The sequence below is a fragment of the Heterocephalus glaber genome, unplaced genomic scaffold, assembly GCF_053883595.1.
Source record: "Heterocephalus glaber isolate CG9 unplaced genomic scaffold, H.glaber_assembly_v1.0 deba00001454, whole genome shotgun sequence".
Lineage (NCBI taxonomy): Eukaryota > Metazoa > Chordata > Mammalia > Rodentia > Bathyergidae > Heterocephalus > Heterocephalus glaber.
In genome coordinates, this window is record NW_028258303.1 from 12,510,482 (window position 1) to 12,538,279 (window position 27,798).

Consider the following 27,798-nt stretch of genomic DNA (forward strand, 5'->3'; position numbering starts at 1 on the left):
AAAATTCATCTTTCAATATACTAGGATAGGCACACTCACTTATTTGTCTACTATATTTATCTATGTATGTATGTATAGTATAGATTTATACTCAAAGAAAACAAAGATCTAGCTCTATCTACCCAGACATCTCCACATAGTTATCCCAGTGCCACCCAAAGCCAAGTGCCCAAGGCAAAGGGTCTCACATTTTGGCCTTCAAGCATGCCCCTTCCCTAGGTTCCTCCTTATTTGTTACTAGCATTGTCCTCCCAACACCACAAACTACAAACCCAAGAGTTAGACTTCACTCCTCTGATCACTAAGTCCTATTGATCCAACATCTAAAAATATTCTTAATTCTTATCTGTTCTTACTGTCACTGCCTTCCTTCAATTTTTCATATTTCCTGGGACTACTGTGAAGACCTCTAACTGGCTGTTATCTGTCTCTTTAGCCTCTCTTTCTTTTATTCACCTGCTGCAACAGTGTTCTACAGTACTTAACATTCTTGCTGGCTCCATACTTCTGGCTCTACTTCATTCCTTTGTGTTTTTGCTCCAAGTAACACTTCTGAGGTCATATTGTGCTTTTCACACCTTCAAACTCTTGCCCATGATGTTACCTCTGCTTGGAATGTCCTTCCACCTCATTCATCTGCCAAATACCTTTCCTTCTTTCAAGCCTAACCCAGACATCACTTCCTTTAGGAGGCTAGTATTCTCTGTGTCAGTGCCATCTCTGTGTGCAGTACATGTCACTGTACTGTGAGCCCATGGCTCCACTCTCTCTAGGGGTCTGACTCTCCATTAGACTGTGTCACTGAAGTCTTTCTAAAACTGACTATTGTCCGGTGTAGTTACTCACTCTGTGTGTGTGCATGCATACGAAGTATGTGATACTGGACTATACCAATTATAAGCTAGTAGTTTCATTGTTTAATGTAAGGCCTTGGATTTTTCCCTTCAATAAGCTTACATAAGTTCTACACATTTCACTTCATTATTGAACTTCCAATCAAACTGCCTGATTCAAGGTTTCTACTTCCATAAAAAAAATGTGCAAACGATATGACTTGTGCTGAATATGTGCCTTCCTGACATCTGGATATCTCACCCTTTTCTTGGAAACTCAGTATGGGACTTGCTGGCTGGGCAGCATAACCATCTCTATTTGCAATGTCAGCTGAGATACCCTTCCTTTGGAACTGTGCTGGCCTTCTCTAGCAGGACTCCTGTACTGTAGTAGGACTGGAACTGAATCAACATACCTGAAAGATTGTTCAGCTCGCTCCTGCTGTTCTTCACCTCATTTAGTAACTGATCCCTCTCCTGTTTGATGTCCCTCACAGCCCGGAGCCGCTCAGAGCCTGCATTCACCAGTTTCACCTTTTCCAATTCCAGGTCACTCACTTTGGCCTCAAGCTCCCGAATCTTGGCATCTTTCTTATCTTTTAAAACCTAAACATAAGGCAGGGATAGAGAAAGAAGTAAAAAACATGGACATGTACAAGTTATAACTGATACCATTTGTATTCTATCTGTATTTAGTATTTTTTCATTATTTCTCAAGACACCAAATTTCATTATAAAGCATTATAAAGCATTGATAATAAGTGGGATAACAAGTGGGGGCAAATGGAATATTTCACCTTTCTTTTAAACTTAGATGTCAATTCCCTGTATCATTTGTCACAACCTTTCATTATTTCTATTCTATATTCATTCATTCAAAAATACATATTGAGCGCCTACTTTGTGGCAGGCACTATTTTACATGTCAGGATGAAGAAGCAGGCCAGGACTAGGGAAGGTAAATAGAACCTCCAACCAGCTGACTCTCTTGCCTTACCCTAGTCCTAGTACTGGCTAGCGGTAAACAAACTAAACAATGTGTTTGCCCTCATGTGTACCTGCAATGAGAAAAAACAGACAGCAAATATGTTTAATTTCAGGTAAGAGAAGTGACAAGAAGAATGAAAAAGGAGGGAGTGAGAACGCACTGGTCGGGGGTTGCTACTTGACAATGGCTGGCATGCAAAGAAGTGTTTAGATAGCAGCCTGATGCTGTCTGAGAAAGGCCTGACCACAAGGCCGGCCCTGGGCTGGCATTTGGGAACTTGGACTGCACCTGTCCCCAGTGCTAAGAGGGGCTCAGTGTCACAGCTGTCTATGCAAACCACACGCTTATGCTGAGCACCTGCCCTTCTTCTGGGAGGCTGGAACCTGCCTATGTACCAGATGAAGGGTGCCTACATGACCAGCCCCAGTACTGGGTACTGAGTCCTGAATGAGACTCTCTGTGGGCCATAGTTGATAGGTGGTCTCACAGTATCTTGCCAGGAAATTGTGTGTCCTGTGTAACTAGGCTAGGAGAGGACTCTGGGAAGCCTGAAGATTGGTTTTCTCTGGGTTGTGCCCACCTGCCTTCTCTCTTTGCCAATTTTACTTTGTTTCCTTTTGCTGTAATAAATCATAGTCATGAGTGTGACTCTAGGCTAAGTCCCATGAGTCCTCTCAGAGAATCATCCAACTTAGGGTTAGTAGTCTTAGGGATCCTGATACAGTTGGTCAGGAAAGGCCTCACTGATGAGCTGACATCTAAGCAGAAACCTTAAGGAGGCACCAGGCATGTGGTGCACATCTGTAGTCCCAGCACTTGGGAGGCTGAAGCAGGAGGATTGCTGTGAGTTTGAGGCCAGCCTGGGCTACACAGTAAGCCAGCCTGAACTACACAACAAGATCTTGTCTCATTGGGGCCAGGGATGTAGCTCAAGTGGCAAGTGCAAGGCTCTGAGTTCAATTCCTGGTATCGAAAAAAAAAAAAAGATCCTGTCTCAAAAAAAACCACAAACCCACAAACAAACAAAAAACCCAAAAAAAACCCAAACACCTCAAGGAGATGAAAGAGCTCAGTGGGCAGCTGGGGGAGAGCTCCAGGCACAGGAGAAGCATGCCATCGGTATGCTTGAAATGAAGTGAACCTGGAGGAATATAGAAGATGAGGTCAGATTGGGACCCATGCGGGGACCAACCTGGCCACAGAGTCAATTTAAGGACTTGAGACTCCATTCTGAGTGAGATAAGAAGTCACTGGAAGTGATGTAATGTTTTAAAACTGTAACTATGGCTCCTGTCCAAAGAATAAACAGTTGTGGGCTTGGGGTAAGAGTAGAAGTATGGAAGCCAGCCAGAAGATGATGGGAAGAGCAAATGAGGAAGGTGGTAGCTTAGACTAGGGTGGTTCAAGGTAGTTGGATCTGCTCTTTTGAACAGAATAGAAAATATGAATATGGAAATTCTAATTTAGCATTTCCAACTAACTGTCAGAAATTCCCACCTTCTATGCTTCTACAAACTCTTGACCAAAGCATTCCTAGTCCTTCACAGAGGATGTTTCCTCTCAACTTCCTCCTGGTTCTTCTATTAGGAGCACTACAATGATGCCAGTCTCTCACACGTATAAGCTTGAAGCCTTAAAGTTGGCTGAGTATTTCTCTTGCCCTCACACTAATACCCAATTGTTTACCAATTCCTGTCTGTTCTAGTTTAGATCTAAAATGTCTCCCAGAAGTCTAGGCATTCAGAGGTAGGGAGTGGTAGGAAGACGGTGGGGGGGGGGGGGTCCCTGGGGGGCATGACCTAGCAGGGTGTATTCTTGTCCCTGGCCCCTCCCTTTCTCTCTGCTTCCTGGAGGCCATGAGGTAAGCAGCTGTCCTCCATCATCATGCTCTTCCTCTATTCCATTCTGGTTTACAGCCAGTCAACCATGAACTAAATCCTCTAAAAACCTTAAGCTAGAATAAACTTCTCTTACTTTAAGTTGAAAGTGTCAGGTATTTTGTCCCAGTGACTGGTACATGACTAATACAGAAGACTGGTACCAAGGAAGCGGGGCTATTGCTGTGATTGTACCTGACCACATAGTTTGGAAGTTTTTGGAAATGGTCTGCAGGAGAAGTTTGCAAAGTTTTGGTGATGTGGGCTAGAGAAGCTCTTTAGAACTCTGAAACAGAGCTGCATAGATAATTCTAGCTAGAGCTCAGAAGACCAGAATGCTAACAGGAACATGGACATTAAAGGCCAGGCTCAGTAGGCTTCAGTTGGGAATAAGGACTCCATTGCCAGTTGAACTAGAAGCCATGTGTGTTATACTCTGGCAGAAAATCTGTTTACATATCGCCCATGTTCTAAGGCTTTGTGTGAGTTGAATTTAAAGTTGGTAGACTTATTAATCTGGTGGAGCATATTTCAAGGCAACCCAATGTTCAAGCTGCAGCATGAGTATTGCTGGCTGCTTTTAGCCAGACCAACAATGAGATCAAGAGAAAATGGCAGAACTAAATGATCTGAAAAGTCTGCAGTTTCACTTAATGGAGTATGATCAAAAACTAAAAATTAAGATGAGTGTTTAAACTTAAAAAAAAGGTATCATAGTAAAAGACACACTGCCATAATTCCCCTCTAAATACCCTCCCTCTCTTTAAACACACTTATCCCATCACTCCTGCCACTTTCTGATGTAGTCTGGAAGTCCTCTTTCATAATTTTTTTTTAGTTGTGCTGTTGTGGCTACCTCCATGTCCTGACTCACTTCAAAACTTTTGCCTTTCATTGTTTTTCTGACTCACACAGTACAAGATCTGGTGAATAAGGTGGATGAGGAAACACCAAAATGTTTTCATGAGCCTGCCTTTCTACTGGATGGCACCTGGCAGCAGCATTTATCATATTTTTTATCATACCTTATAAAAAAAAAAACTCATGAAAGAGGACTTCCAGAACTGCTTTAGAAAATGGCAAGAACAATGGGATATGTGTGTTTAAAGTGAGGTGCAGTATTTTTGAGGGGAATAAAGGGTAGTGTGTCTTCTACTGTAATACTTTTTTAAAAATTTAAACACATCTTGTACATTTTAAGAAGCCCTTGTATACTACCCCGGATACAGACCCAAAGAGTACTGCTTTCAAGCAAGTTACTTCACATTGCTGTGTTCAGTTTCCTCATCTGTAAAGTGGGATAATAAAGTGCCTCCCTCAGAAGGTTTTTGTGATGATTAAATTCATTTAACTTTTAGAGTGTAAGACTCAGTAGGATTCCTGCATTTGTTGCCTTAAGAACATTAGCAACTCATCTTCCTCAGCAAGAAGGCAGAATGATCATCCTTTCTCTCCTGTTATGTTTCCCCAGCATCCAAAGCTATTCTAAAGTTTTCATTGTAGGGCTGGCTATTGAGAAGCCTTTATATGTCATTTTCATGGTGAATTTGGCCATTTAAAAAAGTATAATCAAGAAAAGCTTCAGCAGTAGAAAATTCTCAATTTTGGGCCATCACTCCTTTCAGAATTTGATAAAACCATGGATCCTTTCTCAAAAAAACCACACATGTGTACATAGATATGAATACTTTCTGTTTCAGAGGATCCTCAGAAACCAAGAGCTCCTTTTCACTAAGGCCATACTTGTTTATGAGAAATAAAGAAATTTCAGATGCTAAAGCAACACAGATATACAGACCTTAAACTCCTGCAGCTCCAGTCTCCTATCATTTATCTCTTTCTCCAGCTGGGCCTTTTCTACCAGTATAGCCCCCGCTGTGCGTCCATGCTGGCCCACCAGCTGCATCATGTTTTCAATCTGCTGGCGCAGAATCTCGATCACTTTGTCCTTCCCTGCCATCTGCAGCCGCAGGGCCTCGCACTCAGTCTGTGCATGCTGCAGGTGCTCCTCCTCAGTCTTTAGGTGCTGCAGCTCCTGCAGTTTCAAGTCCACGCGGGAGCGAAGCTTAGTGATTTCTGAGTTGGTAGCCTCTATGGCACGCTCTTTCTCCTGCAGGGAAGCTGTCAGGTCTGATACCGTCCTCTCCGAGTTCTCCAGGGTCATCTTCTTGGCTGTTAGCTCTTCCACCACTTTGCGCAGCATCTCCTTGGTGGACTCGAGCTGAGCAGTGAGGGAGGACACTTTCTCCAGACTCTCATTCTTTCCCTGGATCGCTGCCATCTGATGGGAGACAAGAGAGAGCCTCCTGGATTTGGGAGGACAGGTACAGGTAACCCCAGGGGCTTGGACAAGTTAGCTGCGAGCCGTGAAATTCTAGATTGGATGAAGTGTAGGTACACTAACTAGAATTACTTTACCATCACATCTTAGATGAACAGCCTGTGTACACCCCACTGTACTCTCTCACACCATAGTGGAGAGACTTTAATGAAATAATGATGCTTCTCCACAATGGTTTTCAGGCTGGGAAACCTGGGAAGTTCCCTCTGAGGTCATTTCTGTACTACTTTAGATTAAGACAACAATAGTGGTGGTTGGAGGGAGGGTGATAAGAACTGCTCTCATTTTGTTTCCTTCCAATTCCCCTCTTAATTCTACCTGTGAGGGAAAAAGAAGGGCTGTTACCCAACCCACATTCACGTCCTCTCGTGCTGGTTTGGAAATAGGGATGATCCTAGCTTACACTTGCTCTGTGTCTTTCTTCCTGCCCAAGTCAGGCCAGAGGACAGGGACACAGCTTTGCCTTGGTCTAAGATAAGATGGGATCCTTTACTTGGCTTTCCTAGTGTGGGGTGGTCTGTGTGCCTCTGTGGGTGTCACCAGCATTAGAATTGTGTTCTCAGCACCGCAGTGATCTACAGGCAAGAAAGCCGCCCCCATTTTGCTCATGTGCTCTGATGGAATGCACTCAGCAGCCTGTTGGTACAGGGCAGGGGATGGACAGGGGGCCACCGCATTTGGGAGAAACCCCAAACCAAAATATATCTGTTATAAACCTCCAAGCCTGGTGCTCCTTGGACTTTCCAACAGTTTGGTCCTTTTCTGTACTAGAAACAAGGAATTTGTAGATTACCAATTTCTATGTGAAAACGAAAAAGCATTGGGATAAGAGTTTAAGTTTTTCAATAATATACAGTTGAGATAATGCCTAAAATGTTTCATTTAACAAATAATCAAAAATAGGGAAATAAAAACAAAGTTTTTAAAAATTGTTCTCAGAATCCATAGCTCTATCATAGAGCTATTTTATAATAAAACACTAATATGAGAAAGTCCAAGGCAGGTGTAGCAGTGTACCTGCAGTCTTAGCTACCAGGGGCCAAACTGGGAAGAGCCCTTGGGCTAAGTAGCTTGAGACCAGCCTGGGCTGAGACCCCATTTCAAAAACAAAAAGGAAAGTTTCAACCAGTGGACAGCAAACATATGTCCCCCGGCAGAGGCCGCATACTCCACCTGCTGCTCCATCTGGCCCTGGCACTCGCTCTTCATGGTCTTGAGCAGGGCCTCCAGGCGCTGCACCTCCATGTTCCGGTCATCCAGCTCCCGCCGCAGGTGGTCAATGGTGATGCTGTTGCCCATGTCTCGGTCCCACAGACGCTTGTTCTGCTCCTTCTCCAGACTCAGCTCCTTTTCCCTCTTGTGTAGATCTGCCTAAAACAAGAAAAGCGATAAGTTCTTAGAAACCTAAGTTAACATTTTGCTTACTTGACATTTTTAGCATTACAAGTCAATCTCAAGGGATTGGACCTCTAATAATATCCATTGAAAAGGAAAATGCCTTTGATTTAAGAAGTCATCTTGTTTTTAAGTTCTGGATTTTTGAACAAAGACATTGTCCTGCCTGCCAAGTGTGCTCCTGTAATAAACAAATGCTCAAAAGCTTAAAGGAATAACAATGCTAATTTGTTATACTGCTTCAGAAATGGCATCCAGGTGTGGTGGCCCAGGCCTGTAATCCCAACACTCAGGAGGCTGAGGCAGGAGGACTGCCATGAGTTCAAGGTCAGCCTGGGCTACACAGAGAGTACATAAGGCTACATAGTGAGACCCTGTCTCAAACTCCTTTCCCAAAAAAATGGCAGACTAGGGACATCTGAGCTGTGAATATAGAATTGCTTCCCTCTTTAGTCACTTAAACACCCAGTGAAAGGAACAAAAATCCTGTACTGAGAGCACAAGAACACTGGGGAGCACTCTGTGGGTGTCACAGAGGTTCAGGCAAGAGGGTTCAGGTTCAGGCAAGAGGGTTCAGGTTCAGGCAAGAGGGGAGGGAACTTTCCAAAGTGCAGAGTGGCTGGCACACAGCTGTCAGCTCCTCCTTTCCCACAGCCCTTCAGCCCTTGCAGCCTTGAATGATGGTGGCTCCAGCAGCCAGGCAGGATGTCTAGCCTGGGGCTGGGCAGAGAGAGAAAAATATTCTGCTGAACCCAGCACCACCTTTCCCAGGCCTCTCAGCCTGTGGTGCCTCTAATAGAGGACAGGCTCTGCAGCCTCCATAATAATCCCATTGTCTGTTTCTAAAAATTCCTTCAAACTTCCTCAGAATTTCTACATACACAATTTGTGTTCTGAATGCTATTTGGCTTTAAAATCAACACTCAACACTACTTCAATTAGAATATAGTTCTACCTGAAAGACTATGGCAAAGCCATACGTGGTGGCACACACCTGTAATCCCAGCACTTGGGGGGGGTGGCTGAGGCAGAAGGACTGCCTCGAATTCAAGGGTAGCCTGGGCTACACAGTGAGACCCTGTCTCAAAAAACGAACAAAACAAACAAAAGAAGACTATGGCTACTTGAAGATTCCCTTTCTTCACACCATAACAACTGTACTTATGAAAAAAAGCATACAGTATTATATTTTATATGCAGCACATGAAGAGTGTCTAGAATACTGTTGTACATACACATGGATATTTTGTAAAATTTGTAATTTTATAAAGGAAACTAGTTTGTAAAATGTTTTGATGCAAAGCTTCACAGAATTAATCTCATTCATATTTTAGAGTACAGCCTTACCAATAGCTTTTGAAGCTGATCATCCAGATTTCCAGATTCCTGACTGAATTGGTCCCGTTCTGTGCGTGCTTCAGTGAGCTCTGAGTTGGCCAGGACTAACTGCTTCTCCAGCTCTTCTATCTAAAAAAAAATACAAGTCGAAAAGAGTCTGACTATGTTGGTGGATCACAGAAAACAAACATCTTTGAGAATTGGTATTACGTGGAGGGCAAAAATAAGTTTATTGTGTTATGTTTCACAAAGTTTTCTAAACTTAAGATCTATGGATTATTGGGCTGGGGATTTAGCTCAAGGGCACTGTGCCTGCCTCACAAGTGCAAGGTCCTGAGTTCAATCCCCCATACCAGAAAAAAAAAATCTATGCAGTATTTAGCCAGGGAAATTAGACAAAATAAAATATTTGGTAGCACTGGATTTGAGCATTGTCTGTAACACATCTAATGTTTATACTAGCCAACATTTATCTTCAAGATATGTTCTGTAATTTGGTCTTTTCAACCTCAAAAAAGTATTATTTATTAACTTTTAAAAACATGTTTAGATATAACAATTATAGATAAATCCAGAATAACTCAGAAAATTATAAATCATATGTTTACAGTCCATTTAACTTCACAGATTGAGTATATCCATGTGATGGGTACTCAGGTCAAGGATGAGAACATGTAATTTGGAAGGCACATATTACATGGGAACATGTAATAGGAAGCTACCGTGACATAAATAACATTCTGCAGAGCCCACACTAACAAACTGGATTATGTTAGAAAAGCCATTTTGACTTAGAATATCAGAGGTTCAAGAATAAAATGCATTGATATAAAAGAATAACAAGTTACATTAGCCACTACATTTTGATATGTGAATATATATTTTACAGTTGGACAATTTTATTTTACCACTCAAATCCTCATTTTCATTAACTATAAAATGGGAATAAGAGTACCAATTTTAAAGGACTGTTATAAGCATATTTTCTTCTCACTGACAAGGCAGCTGTTTGTGATTTGTTTGAATGAAGAGGGAACTCTATTCTACTCTACCACTGCTATTGTACAAACGGATGCAGAACATTTCCTTTCCTAGGTTCCCAGCCAGCTGCACCACTAGCAGAGGTCAGAGGCTGCTTCACTGCTAATGGGGCCCCCACTGTCCACCATCTTCCATACAACACCATCTGAGTTGAGATCTCAGGTTCGGAAGACTCTAGTTTGGACTTTAGCTGAGTCACACAATAACATAACAGGTAACAAAATATTAAAATGAGAACATGTCAGTACTCACTGTTATAAAGTGATACCTGATGTTTAACTGTAATACCTATAGTACTATTCTATCATCTACTTTCCAGGAATTCCAGGAAGAAGAAGTCTTTTATATCTGCACAAATGCTACATATCACTTCTTTCTTCTAAGGCTTCTCGTCGGTATGCTCCCAAATCTTCTACGTCAAGAATAAAGCTTAGTTTGGAAATGTATTGTGATTAAACTTTTTTTTTAACCAGGGAACATACAACCAAGACAAACTTTTTGTTGATAATTTTCTAGTTTATTTTTACTTGGACCAGGTTCATTTAAAATCTTCATTAATGCAAATATAATTAATCATATTATATATACATACATATATCCAACTATCGCTGATAAATGATAAGTGTGAATACATGAAGTTATATATCTCTACATATTTATACATACACATGTGACTTAAGCACTAATGTAGGATTATCAAACAGTTTCACATTTACCTACAGTATAGTATCCCAGCCTGCACAGTTCAGGATATAGATTTTAATATTTTACATTGCCTGTGTTTTTAAACTGACTTTGTATTTGAGTGTATATTATCTATAAAAAGTATTTCTTAGGAATTAATAATGCATACAATGATAAGTTACTGATTAAAATATGTTCCTTGACTATAATAATCCCATACAAAGGTATGCTGAGGCTGGGGATGTAGCTCAGAAGTAGAGTGCCTGCTTAGCATGGACAAGGCCCTGGGTTTAATTATCTGTACCACACACACACACAAAAAAAACCCCAAAATCAAAAAACTTCCATGCTTGTTCTCCTTTTGGGACACAGAAAAACAAACAAGCAAACAACAAAAAAACCCACCTCATTTTAAAATTTAACCATTGTTAGCTTAAGTAATTTTCTGAGCAAGATGAATGAACAGTATCAGTGGACATAGCCTCTGGTTCTATCATTATCAGGAACTAAGAAAGCACACACTTAGTCAAGCCATCAAGGCCAGCTAGGAGAACCACAGACTTCCGTTTCACAGTGGCTCTGTGTGCCAGGCCAGGAGTGGGCAAGTAGGGGAGCGGTGATCTGAGAAGCACAGATCAGGCTAAGGGCCAAATGCCTCAGGTTCTGCTCCAGGTTCTGTCACAGCCTTGCAGCCTCAATTTTGTGTGTGTGTGCATGATTTGAAAAGAGTACTCTAGATCATCTCTCTGTTCTTCTACATTCTGTTTCTAATGCTGCTTTACACAAAAGCAGTATCAATACAGCCGAAATTTTGTATTCCCTGTCTTGTGAGGTATTAATTTTTAACAAGAACAATTTAAGTTAATCAGATGACTAACTCAAACATTTTCTCCTCTCAGCCTGACATAAACCCTTTCTATTCTTGAGCAAATAAATTATTTGTATTTTTGCCGTAAAAACTTAAAATTTGCTTTTTTAAGGTTCTTACTTAAAAAACTCTGGATTGACCATTTCGTAACATCAGACTTGATGGTAAAATCTATAAGAACAAAATGAAAGAAAGAAAAAAAAAGAAAGAAAATGAAAAACAAGAAAAGTGAGCAAGTTAATGAAGTCTTATCTTTCCATCTGCTCATTAAGTATCGAAGCCCCTCCAGACCCCTGCGGGAAAACAGTTTGGTCTTGTCAGTACTGACTCAGCTGCTATAGCTCTGCTTTTACCTTTCACTTTTTAGAGCAAAAACATTTATATGAATTAATCAAAAAGATAAATGGAGAGTGAAAGGGAAAACCACTAAAGTAGCAGCTGAGCTGATATAAACAGCTGTGAAAAATACTACCTTTTAAAATGTCCAGAAAAAACATTGACATCTGAGATACGGTAAAATTTTTTTCTTTTTCTTTTCTTTTGAGGTAATAGCACTGGTTTTCCCTTTCACCATCTTTGAATCCATTTTTTGGTTTGGATCACTGCACAAATGAGTACTGGGGGGTCTCATTCCAATGTCACATTGATTTTAGGAATATTAGCAATCGTATCAAATCACATAAGATTCTGTTTTGGGCGAGTTTTTTGGTGCTGCCATGTTGGTAGGTGTTTTTGTTTTTTCTGTGCTCAAAAAGACACAGCCATGGCACAGGAAGGGCTGCTGCAGGCCAGCACGAAGGCGCACTGGAACAGCTATGCCAAGTGTCTGCTCAGCCTCTTCTAGCACAGGGACTAGCTCCAGCCAGTGCCATGAAATCTTCACCTTCAGAGCATGAAATTCAGCCCGAAATGCTTTCAAAGTAGGAAAATAAACTTAGAATTAAGATCATAAAGTGTTTTTGTTGTCAAAAGCGAAAGTTAAGAGTAAAGCCAAGTCTACAGAGCCAATAGTGACAGCTTCTACTGGTCCAAATTCAAAAAGGGGAATTCTAGGAGGTTCTCCTAAAATGGAGAGAAGAAGAGAAAATAGCATTACAATAAAACACTTTGGTCAGCTACAAAAACTACATCTAAAATTTTCTCTGACCACAATTTCTATTTTTACCAATATGGAAATATTTTTGTTAATCTGAAGAGAAACATCCTCCTAAATGAGTTTTAATTCATGTATTCTACTTGGGACAGTTTTGTTCAGACCTGTCACATCACTGATTTTTTTTGAAATAGTAAACACTTTATTTTTACAATAACAACATTTCTGAGGGATGCTGGGGATCAACCAATGCATTCTACCACTGAGCTGTACCCCAGCCCAGCACTATTTAAATGTAGGAATCTGACCTCAGGAGAAATACTGTCACTGATAAAATACACTGAGGTTCAATATCAACGCATCCTTTAAGGGTTTTTTCCACACAAATCTCTTTTTTGTTTTGTTTTTTGATAAAGGGTCTCATATGCAGTACAGACTGGTTGAACTCACTATGTAGTTGAGGCTAGCCTTGAACTTGCAGTGATCCTCCTGCCTCAGCCTCCCAAGTGCCAGTATTACAGGCATGCACCACCATGCCCAGCACAAATCTCATTTTTAATTAGTTTTTATATATTTTTAATATCATTCTTCCTTACTGTTATCTGATTAGTACATAATAAAATGTAGACTGAAGCAGCATAAAATAAAATAGATTTTTAAGGCTTTAATAGGTTTTAGCCATGTGAAGTCAAGGTATATAAAAATAAAAGAAAATAAGCAGAAGAATTTGCTTTTTACATGCTGTATTAATTGTATAAAAGATTTCATAACAATAGAATTTTTGTGAGCCCCCCCAAACAAAATCCTTTCTATTAACTTGTTTTATTTTCCTTGTTCAGTTACACTATATATTATATATATAATTATATATATATAAAATTATATATATTAACATGGCAGATAATCATCTTTCAGGGCTCCCAAAACACACCTCTTAGCATTTAGCTAAACTAAAAGGAGTTACTATTAGGAGCCTAGTTAACCATCAACTTGGTGCTGGCTCTGTTTGTCAGGTTCACTATGCCCTATTATCAACAGCTCAGAGGCCTACAGTTTTAATGGAGGCCTACAGTTTTTAAGGAGAGCTAATATGCCCTCTTTATTTCTAACTGCTTACTCTGGAAGACTCTCAAAATTAGAACAGAATAAATAATGGTTCTGATATGTTTGAATCTATATGATCCCCAAACACTGATATGAAAAGTTTACAGTCATTCCTCTGATGCTTCTAGAATGCCAAAGAGACAAATATTTATAAAAACCTAGGAACTATTTTTGTATTTGTTAGATAGATATTTTATTATTTGTTACAATTTCCACCATGCCCTCATGTAGAGTTGAGAAACATGAAACTACAGATCAGCACAAATGAAAATTAGCAAACAATGAGTGAGTCTCAAGAAGGACTAATTTTTCCAAGCCACCCTACAATGGAAAGCTACAGAAATTACAAATTGTGTAAGAAAATACAGGTGAGTTCAGATTTTAAAGTTGTGGCGTTTTCTTTTTTTTCCAATTAGTTTTATTGGTACATTTTAGGTATACAATATAATGACGTTCATCACTGGAAATTTGCATCTTTACATAATCTCTCTTGGTTCTTATTTTTTCCCTTTCCCCTGCACACCCTTCAACCCCTCCATCCCTCCCTATTTACAAAGACTTTGTTTCCATTTTTCCATTTTCTCATGTTAATTCCATTCCCTTCTTTCCTTTCCCCTACCCCTCCCACTTCCCCTTCCCCTTTGCCCCTTTCCTTCCTATTTCACAGTATCTATTATACCTTTTAGTCTTTATTTACACTTTTGGTTTCTCACACCAGAGAATAAAGTTGTGGCTTTTTAAAGGATTTAATCTGTGAGCAAATAATGAATATCTTTTCAAAATGGTTTGAGCAGTTATTTATGCATATTAGTTATTGTACTGAGCTGTAATACAACTACTCTCCTACTTCCTCTCTAGAGCAATATAGCATCCTCTGAGCCCGTGAGGCATTGTCATCATGACCACCCTTCTGCTTGGGCTCTGGGGGTGAGGTCATGCCCTCTGTGTGGGCTTGGTCTCCCCAGAATGGGTGGGCACCACTACTATCAGTCTTCAGGGGGAAAAGCTTGCCCTGAAAAAAGACACTGGAACACAAAATGTAGGCCTCAGAGGAGAAGGAAAGAACCAATGTTCTTCCCTAGGCTGTTGTTTCTTTCATCCAGTCCTTAAGCAGTGTAAGTTGGAGGTGGCTGTGGTTAAGAAGGATTTAAGATAAGAATGATGTAAGGGTTGATGTTATTCCCTGCAATCCACCAGTGAATCACGAGATCAGATGAAGGAGCATCAAGACAGCATCTGACAAAAACAGAAACAGCCTACATGACGTGTAATGGGCCAAACACTGCTCTGTAAAGCTTGCTTCAATTGTGTGTGTGTACTGCTTCATAAACTGAACTGCATTTCTTACTGTGAAGAGTGATCAAGAATCTGGAAAGACACTGCTGCACGGACCCACTCTGTTGCTGAAATTACACTGTACAATTTCATGTTACTCTTCATTGCTTAGGCTTTAGTAAAACCATGTCTACCTTTTCCATCCTTAGCTTGCCACAGGAGCTAAAGGCTAAGGTCTAATTTCCATGCTGACGTGAGCCAAAACAGCCTCCTCCTGAGCCCAACTGGGACAGTCTGGAGATGAAAGATAATGATCACAGAACAGTACCCTGGACAGCAGGTACAAACTGAGATAGCTCCAGACAAACATCACAAGTGGTCAAACCTTCCCACAAGGAATGTGGAACATAAGCACCTCTGAATGGCAGCTCTTTGCTGGTTTGTAAGGTTCTTTACTGTTTTACAAATAGTTGAAATTAATAAAAACCTACACCCTGGATAAATAATTGATAATGATATTGGATAATTTCTCTTTAGCTATAGAAAACAAAAGAATAGAAACATAGTATCAAATAATAGTTAACATCTGGTTTTAAGAGGAATTATGATGAGAAATGAAGACTTATTTCCCTTTTTTTTTGCAGTACCGGGATCAAACTCAGAACCTTGAGCTTGCAAGGCAGGTGCGGAGCCACTGAGCTAAATCCCCGGCCCTTATTTCCCTATTTTTATTTTTAATTAGTTTAATCTTAAAATTCAATCTGCTAGCCACACAATGATTAAGACTTAAATTAGAGGTTTGGAGATTTAGCTCAGTGGCACTGCGCCTGCCTCAAAAGTGCAAGGTCCTAAGTTCAATCCCTGGTACCAAAAAAAAAAAAAAGACTGAAGTTGAGAGAAGAGGTAGGTCTCCTAAAATATTGAGTGGTAGGGAGAGACCAGTCGGTACTAAAATAAGCTAAGCCTAATAGAAATATGGTCCTATTTTTAAATTTATTTCTTGTTTATTTATTTTAGTGGTGCTGGAGACTGAACCCAGGTCCTCACACATACTAAGTAAGTGCTCTATCACTGAGCTACCTCCCCAGCCCTTGAATTTATTTTTTAAAAACTTACTTGAAATGTGCAAAAATGTTTTTCTAAGAATGAATTTGAGCATACCATTTAAATAAAATTGTTGTTTCTATACAGTTTAAGAGATAATTTAGCATCTTCCTACTGCAGTTTATAAGCTGATTTTGATCTGAGGTTATTATCTTGATTCTTCATTTTCAAATTAACTTTTTATTTTGGTACTGGAGATCAAACTCAGGACCTTGCACTTTCAAGGCAGGTGCGATGCCACTGAGCTAAATCTCCAGCCCTCAAGCTAACTATTAAAACTATATTGCTGATTTTGTATATAATAGTCTCTGGAAGCAGAACAGCAAAATCTAAATTTACCTTGTCTTCATACATCCTTTTGGCTTCCCTTAATTCAGAACGCAGCTGAGAAACAGTAGATTCCAGTTCACTGAGATGACACATATACATTGAGTTTTGGTTTCTTGCTTGTTCTCTAAGACAGGTTGGGGAGGGGTATAAGAGCAAATAGCAAACTAAGAATATGTGTGACACCCAAAGATATTCTAGCTTTTGGCCACTACCTCTAATTGTTTTACACGGCATCACTAGGCCAACTATTTTTTATTATCCAAAATTGCTTCTTAAAAGTTTCACTCAGAGATGGGGCAGAGTTCAGTGGTAGATGTGTACTTAGCATGCACAAAGCCCCCTGGGTTCAATCCTCAGCATCCAAAAAAAAAAGAAAGAAAGAAAAAAAAAATGTTTAGCTCAAAAATGTTAACTGCCAAAACTGGGTGATGGGTATATGGGATTTCATTATAGTATTTCCCTCTATATTTGCATACAATTGGAAATATCCATAGAAAAAGTCCTTAGTATGTTCGGCACAGTGGTGCACTCCTGGAATCCCAGAGGTTGAGGCAGTAGGATTCAAAGTTTAAGCCTAGCCTGGGCTTAGCAAGAACCTGTCACAAAATAAAAATTTTACAAAGACTGCAAACGTAACTCAGTGATAGAGTACTTGCCTAGTATGTATAAGAACTTGGGTTCAATCTCCAGTACCCACTCCAAAAAAATCTTAACATATTAGCTCAAATTATAAAATTTTATATGCATATATATTTTATCCATATTATATACATATATACACAAATATATATGTGGTGTACTTGTTTGCTTTATCCTATTGGTTTAATAAATTTTTTTAAATTTTATTTTATTGGTACATTTTAGGAAGTTTAATAAATCTTAAGACATCCAGTTCCAGGAAGTCCAACTACTTGCAATAATACTTCTTATATGGTCCGATAATATTATCTATATGTTAAATCATCTTTTCTGTTCAGTTAAGTATTAGAAAAGCTATTCTTTCTTATGAAATCAATTACTAAGCAATGGCTAAAAGATATTAGAACAGAAAATTAGTCAAAATAATATTTTTTAAATGAAGATCAATTTCCATTATCAGTTCAATTTCAAACCCTCAGCACACACATACTGAATAATTTCTAGTTGACTCTGAATACTGTTGGCTTGGCTCCGAGCACTGCTAGCTTTCTCCGTAAGTCCTGTTATTTCAACTTCATGTTCACTTATCAACTGCTCAATCCTACAGAAAGAATGTGGTGATGGTTACTTAATACAGAAAATTTCTCTTGACTACGAATTATTTTTAAAATGATTTTCAACACTCTCAAATTTAGTATTTTGTTTTAGATTTGTACATGCTACTCTTTTAGTCCAGAATCCTTTATCTAAATCTTTTAAGGGCCAGCTAGGTTTTTTTTTTCCATTAAGTTTATTGGTACATTTTAGGTATAAAACAGTTACATTCATTGTTGGGATCTTGTACCTTTACATGATGTATCTTAGTTCTTATTTTTTCCCCATTTCCCTGCCCTCCCTTCACCCCCTCCACCCTTCCCTATTTACAGAGACTTTGTTTCCATTTTTTCCTTTCCTCATATTTTTCTTTTCTCTTCTTTCCTTTCCCCTACCCTTCCCACTTCCCCTACTCCTTTAGACCTTTTCTTCCTATCTCACATTACCAATTATACCATTTGAACCTTATTTACACTTTTAGTTTTTCACATCAGAGAAACTGCTTGGTATTTACAAGTGTGTCCTATTTATTTCACTTAAGAGTATGGCCTCAATGTGGGTCCATTTAGCTATAAATGTCTCTACTTTCTCATTCTTTATGGCTAAGTAGTACTCCATTTTATAGAAAAACCACATCTTCTTCATGTTTCCAAGTTTTAGCTATTACAAACTGTGCTGCTATAAACATGGGCGAGCATATATCACTGTGGTATGATTCTTTTAATTCTTTTGGAAATATACTCAGCAAAGGGATAGCTGGGTCACATGGGACCTCTAGTCCTAGTTCTCTGAGGCATCTCCATACTGATTTCCACAGTGGTTGCACCAGTCTGCATTCCCACATACAATGGAGAAGGGTTCCTTTCTCCCCACAGCCTCGCCAGCATTTGTTATTGGTTGATTTCTTGAGAGCAGCCATTCTTTCTGGAGAGAGGTGGAATCTCAGTGTTGTTTTCATCTGCATCTCTTGAATGACCAGTGATGTTGAACATTTTTTCATATATTTATTTGTTGCTTTTAATTTTTTGTCTGAGAAATGTCTGTTCATTTCAGATGCCCATTTTTGAATCAGGTTTTTATATCTGGGGGGTCTTGGGCCAGGGATTTAGCTCAGTGGTTTTGCCGCCTGCTGTGCAAGTGCAAGGACCTGAGTTCGATCCCCAGTACCAAAAAAAAAAAAGTTATATTTGGGGGGGTCTGATATTTTTGAGTTCTTTATGTATTCTAGATAGTAGACCTTTGTCTGAAAACAGCTGGTAAAAATTCTTTCCCACACTGTAGGCTGTCTCCAGCTAGGTTTTGATATGCAGAATTTTAAAATTTTATAATGGTAAAATGAATTATGAGTGCTGAGCAGGGCATAGTGGCGAAGGCCTGTAGTTGCAGCTACTTAGGAGGCTGAGGCAGGAGGATCACTGAGCCCAAGGCCTTGCTTGAGGCCAGCCTGGGCTGCCTAGTCCCAAAGAAAGAATTACGAGCATGGTATGTTTTACAATACCCCAAGTGAGATCTAGGGAAGGGACCTGTACACCAAACACATTATAAATACATGTTTATAAGTATTCAAACTAAATCATAAAGACTAAAAAGCTTGACATTAGCTCAGGTCAGGTTTTGCCAACAAATAAATGACAAAGACTTAGTCCTTGACCAAGCTTTAGTTCTAAGCCCTCTCTTAACTAGGCCTATGCTCTTAGCTCCAGTCCTTTTTCTGGTCCAGTCCAGTCCTAGCAAGAATTCTGCCCAGTCAGTTTAGCAAGACTCTTCCATCCTTGAAGGCTAAACAATAAAGTTCCTCATTTCCCAGCCTAGACAACTAAGTCCTTGGCTGCCTTAGTCAGGAGTCCCTGGACTTCTCCTTGTAATAACTTCCCATACTGATTCCCCACTTGCCCTGCCATACTGAGAGGTCAGCTTGGTCTCTCTCCCCTACAGATAAACCTCTATTGAATTAAGCCCTTCTTACAGCTTTAACAAGAGTCAGAAAAATGATTTTCCTTAATGCAAGTTTGCTACAAACCTAGGAAAAAGTTATTCTGTGTCTCAGAGCTTTTTTGTTGTGGTGGTGGTGGTGTTTTGTTTTGTTTCATTTTGTTTCTTTAAGACAGGGTCTTGCTGTGTAGTGCAGACTGGCCTTGACCTCACTATGTAGCCCAGGCTGGCCTCAAACTCACAGTGAACCTCCTGCCTCAGCCCCCCGAGTGGTAGGACTACAGGTGTGCACCACCACACCCAGCATCTCACAGCTTTTTAGATTTTGAAATTTCGGATAAAAGACTATAGAACTGTGGTGTGGTTTCATTACGATTTTCCATACTTCAATCAGAAACCTACCTGTCTTGATGTTGTTGCAGTAGTAGTTCTATTTTGTTCTGTGATTCAGCTTTCAGTGTTTCAAGTTGATCTTCTACCTAGTTTTAAAAAAGAGAAACTGCTTTAGGTACTAGAAAATCTAAAGCTTGGGAAATTTATGGACTTTCAACTAAAGGAATGCTTCAGAGATGCAAATAGAATACTAAATTCCAATAAATTCTATTACTGTACTTCATTAGATCTTTTACTCTGGTTACACTTTCATGAAGCTGTATAGGTAAATCTCACTAATTTCGTATCAACATAGATCACTGTGGACAGGGCATGGTGGCACACCCTTGTAATCCCAGTTACCCAGGAGACTGAGGTAGGAGAATCACAAGTTCAAGGCCAGCCTGGTTATCTTAGTGAAATTCTGCCCCAAAATAAAAAATAAAAAGGAATGTAGCTCAATGGTAGAGCTCTTGCCTGGCATGTACAAGGCCCTGGCTTCAATCCCCAGTACTACAGAAGGGGTCAATGATTATTGTGAAAGTAATCTATATTTCAAAGAGCAAAAAGGAGAACTAGGCTTACTTTTAAGAATTTTTAAAAATTATATATGTAATACAATTCTCTTCATGCATTTTAATATAAAATTGAAGTAGTTTTCTCACCACTTACTGGAAATATCCTCCCTTTCAGATAAGAAATTTCTGTGTCTAATTCTCTTAGCATTTTACTAACAGCTGTGCCCAAGCTTCGAAAGGGCATGGTAGACATGTTGTCCTGTTCATGTATTTTCTTGCCTGAGGCGTCTTCAAAGTCAACTAGGATGGTGCGGATTTCCTGTAGGACTCCTTCGTGACTAAGCATCACCTTTCTGAGCTGCTCTATCTGTGTGCTGCTGTTTTCCATCATGTCCTCCTTAAGGCATTTGGCAGCTTCAAGTTCATGAACTGTGTTTTGAAGCTGATTTCTCAAATCCTCCTGGGACTGACTCTCCCTTCGTCTATAAAAATAATGAAAGAAAAGAAATAATATCAATAAAACTAATGCACACAAATGATTTTGCTAAGGAGTAAAACTTTAAAAATAACTCCAGGGCTGAGGATATAGCTCAGTGGTAGAACACTTGCCTGGTACACACAAGGTCCTGGGCTGGATCCCTAGCACTATCACTGGGGGAAAAATTCAGGTAACAAATCCTAACCTGATGTCTGCCATGGCATCTCTCTCCATCTGCATCTCTTGAAGTTTTGTCTGCAAATTGATGACTGATTGCCTTAGGTAAAACTTTTGTTTCTCATGCAGTTCATTGCTCTGGGAGGGGAAAAAAAAGCCAAGCAAATTAATCTCCATTAGAAGAATATAGCTCCTTGTAGCTAATCACTTCTAAAAGACTATTATTAATTTCTTGTTATGTATGTGGTACTTCCCTCATCACTGCTATTCATAGCCCAACTGCTCATCTCTCATCTAGAATACTAATACCTTAAATAGTTTCCTTACCTCAAGCTTGGCCTCTTTTCACCCATTTTCTACCTTGTAACAAATCTAAAACAAAGAGCCTCTAGCTCATAATGAAAATGGAAACAAATGTTGTTACTTGAAAATAGCAGAATTGGTTGAAATTATGTATATAGAAGAGTCAAACCCTACTTCCACCACACTTAAAACACTGGCAACATACAAAACCACCTAAAAATCAATGCATTCAGCTACAGAGAAATTAAGAAAGGTTTCTAAAATCAGGCAGTGCTTCACCTAACTATCCCAAAGCAATGCCATCAAGTTCTGCCCATAAAGAGTGAGTTTGCCATCAGCTTTTCTATTGCCTCATCCTTTAGTCTGAACAGAAACACAAAACCACTGAATCCTGAAAGATTCTAAAGTAAAAACAGACACCAAGACTGAACAAGCAAACACCCAGAAACAAAGATAGATGATAATACAAAGAATGGAGGAATACTTCCAAAAATGAATATGTGCAGAGAAATTCAAGAGACATTACAGCTATAAAAACAGAATGCTGTGCCAAAGAGATCAGAGGAGAAGTCCTAGAAGTTAAAAATATGGTTGTAATGCACAGGGCCCTGTGTTCAAACCCCAGTATTAAAAAAAAAAAAAAAAAAAAAAGGTTGCAAAATAAGAATAGTGGGCATTAGAGCATATATAAGGCCCTGGATTTGATCCCCAACACTACCAAAAGAAAATTTTAAAAAATAGGAAAATAATTACTTGTGTCAAATACTGAAAAGTAAAGTGAAATAAGAAATACAAAGTATCAATTGGATTTACCATCACTGCTTACTGCTTACCCTGATTGTACTGCAGATGTCCCTGTGTATATGCAAGGGACCGTGTGTTTCCATCTTTATTCACCCAGTACCTAGCACCACATCTGTGATATAGGAGGTACATACTAAATATTACAAGTAGCCAAATGGTCCTGTTAGTTATTTATAAATTTAACATTTAATAAGAGCTAATTAAGTGTGACAAATTCTGCCAGAGGAGGGACACAGAAAATAAATTAAGACATTGTTTCTTTTCCTCACTAGTACTTCTGTGCTTGTTTTGTCTCTGTATATGGCCTTTAGTGATCCTGTCGTAAAGGGTTGTCACTGTTTGTTTACATGACCAGCTCCCTTCTAAAAATAATGAACTCCTTAGGAGTCTTATTATCTCATCCAGTATATGATACAGTGGTACATAATTTTTAGCACTTAATAAAATTGTGGGGGTTTCTTCCCCCCAAAAGTGCTCACATAGTTTGATGATATAGAGCAGTGGTGGTGAGCCTATGGCACACGTGCTGCAGCAGGCTGTTTGTTATCACTGAAAGCTCTAAAAGGTTAGCCATCACTGAGATCAAACAATGTGGCAATAAATACAATACAATGTATTAAATATTACAACATGTACACAAAAGGCAGTGATTATGTAGAGGACACACTCATCCCAACTGGAAGAAAGCCTTCAGAGGAGGAAAAACCTGCCTGAGTTTTGGTGGGCAATAAAGATGCAGCCAGGAGGGAGGAGGGAGTGGCCTGGGCCAAGCATTGAGATCTAGCACTACAAGGGACATCAGAGACAAGCAAGCAGCTTGGTACTGCTGGACCTGAGGGCACACATAGAGACTGGATACTGGACATGGCCAAAGGCACCCTGGGGGAGTCACTTTTAGCCTGTGGACTCTGGGACCCAATACACAGCTCTAAAGCCAATCTAATCTATGTAAGAGGGGCCAGGGATTTAGCTCAGTGATTCCGCTGCCTGCCTCAAAAGCACAAGGACCCGAGTTCGATCCCTGGTACCAAAACAAAAAACAAAAAATAAATTAAAAAGAAATAATCTATGTAAGATGCACTTGAAATTTTTGGCAAACTTCTAAACTCTGTGTAGCTATATTGTATATACATATATATCTAAAAATGTACCCTCCTATTTGTAAAGGAAACCAGGTTTTGGGATAGCAGGACAGAAGGGCTGAACCAATTATTATATCTACAGATGAGTATCATTAACTGTACCATTCTAAGCTATTCAAATTTCATTAAAATTACATCATGAAACCATAGCATTATGAACAATTTGCTGTTGTTGTGTCTGACACAGGGTCTCACTATGTAGTTCAGGCTGGCCTTGAACTCACTATGTACTCCAGGTTGGCCTTGGACTCATGGCAATCCTCCTGCCTCAGCCTCCTGAGTGGTGGGATTACAGGTGTGCACCACTACGTCTGGCTATGAATAATTATTAACGAAAAGAAAATAGTTATGTAGACTTTTCATTAGCTCAATTTTGAATAGTCAAATAGACAGCATAGGTCAGATTAACTAGTTTGATCAACAGATCCATGGCTAATGTCTTCATCTAGGAAGTGGAGATTTTATTCTAAGGCAGTACATGTCCCTCCTGTCCCCAAAACAGTGACAGGTGCTAGAAGAGAAGAATACAACTCACTTCATTTAGCCTTCTCTGCAAATCTTTGACTTGATGTGAATATTCTTCCAAAACACGTTCAATATGTTCCTTCCCTGGATAAGCAATGATTTTTCTAGGAGAATCAAGTTCCACTTCATATTTTGGGAAAATAGGAATCTGTGTGAAAGTCCCAGTTGAAGCTGTGTTTTCAATTACTGTACCACGAACAGATGACACAAAAAATGAGCTTGAAGGACCTAAATGTTGAATAATTCACTAATTAGATTATTCATAAAATAACTGTGACAAACATTACAACAAGTAAGCTTACTCTAAGTGGTTCCCTTCTTTTTTTTTTTTTTTGGTACTGGGGATCAAATTTGGGTCCTTGTGCTTGCAAGGTAAGTGGCAGAATCACTGAGCCAAATCCCCGACCCTAAGTAGTTCCCTTCTGAGCCCTAAAGAAACACAAGGTCTCATGATAGAAACAGGCAAGTGAAACAATAATAAGAGCACTCCAAGAGAGGAGCAGAAGACACAGGAGGAGGATGGGGCTGGGAGGAGGGCAACTATATGATACTTGAGCAGGGTGCACCTTGAAGTATCTTGGAGCAAGAATGAATCAGTCTAGCTAGGCATGGTGGCACACACCTGTAATCCCGGTACTCAGGAGGCTGAGGCAGGAGGACTGCCATAAGTTCGAAATAGCCTGGGCTACATAGTGAGTTCAAGAAACTGCCTAGTGAGATCCTTCAAAAAATAAAAACAAAACAAAAATAAGGAACCAGTCCAGAGACAGGAGGAAAGAGGATACTGCAGGTAGTAGCAGGAGCAACTGCTCCTCTAATTAAAGACAAGGATGCTTGAGACAGGTGTGTTCTGGCCAGAAAGTAGTGGCCAGATATGAGAATGAAAATGCAGGACAGACCAGGTAGGGCCCCATGGTCATGGCAGGGGGTTTGGACTCATCTGGAATGGTGTAACTTTGAAATAAAGATTATACAACACGGGAAAGACACCTGGCTAAGATCATAAGAAATTTTTATCAGTGGTGTCAGGACTCTGTTGAGATAGAAGACTATGACTTTGAAGTGACAAACTAGAGGTTTGCCATGTGAGTGTTGGCAGGACAGAAGCGGAGGGCCCAGGGGAGAAGCCCAGGCCTTGCTCTCTCTCTGTCCCACAGCAGTTTCTGTTGTGAGGTCATGACTCCTCTTCTCAGTGTCCTTCCGGCCCACAGAGGCTGATCCACTCAGAGCCTTCACAGCTCTCCCTGCCCTGTGTTCTCTGTATGAAATTCTACCTATTTATTCCATCTGTCTGTTTTGCTAACCGCTACCTTTTGACTAAAATAATTAGGAGCAGACGTGGTAGGGGCCGAATCAGACAACAGGAAATGGAATGGAGAGGGAAAACATGGATCCAAGAGATTTTTCTGAGTGGGGAGCAGGACTTGGTGCCTGGCTGGATGTGGAAGCAGGTGAGGGGAAGGGGCCAAGGTGATGGAGAAACGGATTTAGGGGAGACGGAGACACATAGGAAGAGAAAGCCTTAGGGAATCATAGAGGAGTGTGTTGGGGTTGAAGCAACTCAACACAGGAACAATTTTTACACCTAAAGGTAATGTACACATATGCTGAAAATACAGATATGCTTATTGAAAAGACTAAGCAATTTCTTCCTTAAAAAACAGGGTTATAAACAAATAGTAGACATTCATGACTTTGTTCTGTGCCCTATAGTTAAAAACATAATATCCTAAAGAACAGGAGCTTGACTGAGTATTACAAAGATTGTTTAATTCTGATTTTTCCCATTTTGTTTTATAAAAGTACATACCTCTGTTGGATGTGATGCCACTACTTGATAAAAGATCTTCAGCATTTGACTCACATGGTTTTGGTTCCATATTAACTACTTCTATCTCTTCTTAGAGATCCTGAGTTATAAATGCTTCCCTGTTTGGTTCCTGTTGTTCTTGTCTATGAAAGACCAAGTATTCAATCTTTATTAATAAGGTACTACATGAAAACACTTCACAGAATAACAGGAACTGACTTTGATAATATTTGAAATTTAGTAATAGTTTTTCCTCCAGAAAAAGTTATGCATACACACATATTACATAAAATTAACAAGTAAATACTCTTATTGTGAAAATTATTGATTTTAATGGCCAAGAGGATTATCAAAAATAACCTCAAAATCAAAAACTAATACTTTAGTTACTATGGTAATTAGTGTTCTGATTTGGGGCAGAATTTTTTCTTCTAAAGTTTCTCAGATTTATCCAGTCATGGTGATGCATGCCTGTAATCCCAGTCCTCGGGAGGCTGAGGCCAGCCTGTGCTGCATAGTGAGTTCAAGGCCAGCCTGAACTACATAGCAAGACCCTGTCTCAAAAAACAAAACAATAACAAAAAAATAAAGTTAGATTGCTAAATAATGGAAGAAAATATCTCCTTAGTAGAAATCACAAGTCAAAAAAATAGAAATCACTAATAAAGAGTTGAATTTTCTTTAATATCAAATAGTGCTCATAATTTTAGATTAGTCCCAGAGGGAATTTCTAGGTCTGGAAAACAGTGGTGGTGGCTTGATTCCAAATCTTTCCTTCTCCTCCTAAACCATCATAAAATTAACACAGAGAAAAAATAAAAGCCCATGTGCTCCATTTCCTCAGCAGCATCAGAGCACAGAGACTACCCTGACCTTCACATCACCTGGACACAGGAAACTGCTCTTTCAGAAGTCTCCCCAGCCCACCCACCACCACTGCCAGGTAAGTGCGTGTCGTGGTGCTGGAGAGAAGGAAAGGCTGAGACAGTGCAGGCAGAGATGAGCCCAGGGTTATAGATAGTGTCACCCCAGAAGATGGCTAATAAAAGGCAACATATTAACCACAGGTAGAAACCTCGTGGTTCACAACGTGAACAAGCTGGGCTTCTTAAGGAGAATCAGATTCCGAGAGAAAAGGCAGCCTCCCGTGGAGATGTGGTGGTAAAAGGAAGGAAGGGAGAGAGGAAATAAAGGAACCAGCAAGAGAAACTCAGAGGCTCCTGCATCATAACAGAAACTGCAGAGAGAGGGCTCTCAGCCTGGCGCGGTACAACCGGTGAAGAGGAGCAAAGGTGGCTGCCCATCTCCTTACAACGCGACTGCAAATGTCATAGAACATGGAGAAGCCTTTTCTGCTGACGAAGTCTCCCCCAGCAAACAACTATGAAGCTAAACAAAACTATAGGAGTACTCAAGAATGAACACTGCAATGCAATGGGAATAAGAGTTCTGAAGACTGGATAACAATGGAGAACAGATGTGACTAAAACGGGATGGGTGGGTGGGGGTATGGCTCCCATGGAGGTGATAGCAGCAGCCAGAAGGCGTCACTGATTGATTTTGCAGTGCTAGGGATTAAAGAATACCATTTAAAACTGACAGGAGTTTAAGAGAGAAAGGATTTATAGGTACATTATAAAAGTATTAACTCAAAAGTAACCACTAAAATAAAAATACAAACCTCTTGAGAAAAGAATTTTAAAAATAAAGAGTAAAGACAAAATGTCAAATAAAGAAACAGTAAATTAATATATCCAGTTATTACATCACAAGATAAATACAATAATGTGAATACAATACCACAGAAATTACAACAAACACAACATTTGTGTCATAAATATGAGGACATTGAACTTGCTTACTGAAAGAAAAGGATTTTCAAACTGGCTCATAAAAAACAATTCTATGAGGACTAGGGATGAAGCTGGAAGTCTGAGACAGGAGGATTGCAAATCTGAACCCAGCCTGTACAATTCAGCAAGATCTTATCTCAAAATTAAAAAGTGAAAAAAAGGACTGTGGATGTAGCTCAATGTGAGAACTCTGGATTCAAGCCCCAGGACGGTGGTGGTGGTGGGGTAATCAATACAGTAATCAGTAGGAGATAGGCCAAATGGACAAAAGATAAGCATAGATATAAGAGATTCAGATGAAATAATCACTAACATAGACCTTCTGGAAATATGTTGAGCACTAAACTTTGATAATACAACATGTACTTTCTTCTAAAGTA

General features: G+C 39.7%; 1 protein-coding gene and 1 long non-coding RNA gene across 10 annotated transcripts in view; one reads left to right on the forward strand and one right to left on the reverse strand.

The window, feature by feature from the left end:
• The window catches only part of Ccdc158 (coiled-coil domain containing 158), a 77,242-nt gene that overhangs the window by 36,552 nt on the left and 12,892 nt on the right, over positions 1-27,798 (reverse strand). For all 9 annotated transcript variants that reach the window (XR_002396180.2, XM_021261027.2, XM_087215859.1 and 6 more), the window contains 11 exons: positions 25,566-25,708; positions 23,766-23,983; positions 21,010-21,119; positions 20,481-20,808; positions 19,839-19,915; positions 17,401-17,511; positions 16,281-16,395; positions 8,782-8,901; positions 7,213-7,410; positions 5,497-5,979; positions 1,250-1,439 (listed from right to left, as the gene is read on the reverse strand). Coding sequence is in view for 8 of the 9 variants with exons in the window: in XM_021261027.2 (XP_021116686.2) it covers positions 1,250-1,439; positions 5,497-5,979; positions 7,213-7,410; positions 8,782-8,901; positions 16,281-16,395; positions 17,401-17,511; positions 19,839-19,915; positions 20,481-20,808; positions 21,010-21,119; positions 23,766-23,983; positions 25,566-25,635 (2,020 nt within the window). In the remaining variant the exon portion in view is untranslated. The remainder of the gene's footprint in view (positions 1-1,249; positions 1,440-5,496; positions 5,980-7,212; positions 7,411-8,781; positions 8,902-16,280; positions 16,396-17,400; positions 17,512-19,838; positions 19,916-20,480; positions 20,809-21,009; positions 21,120-23,765; positions 23,984-25,565; positions 25,709-27,798) is intronic.
• Positions 5,853-10,427, forward strand: LOC110349957 (uncharacterized). Its single transcript, XR_002396184.2, has 3 exons — positions 5,853-6,022; positions 9,868-10,027; positions 10,133-10,427. It is a non-coding gene; the product is annotated as an uncharacterized LOC110349957 (long non-coding RNA).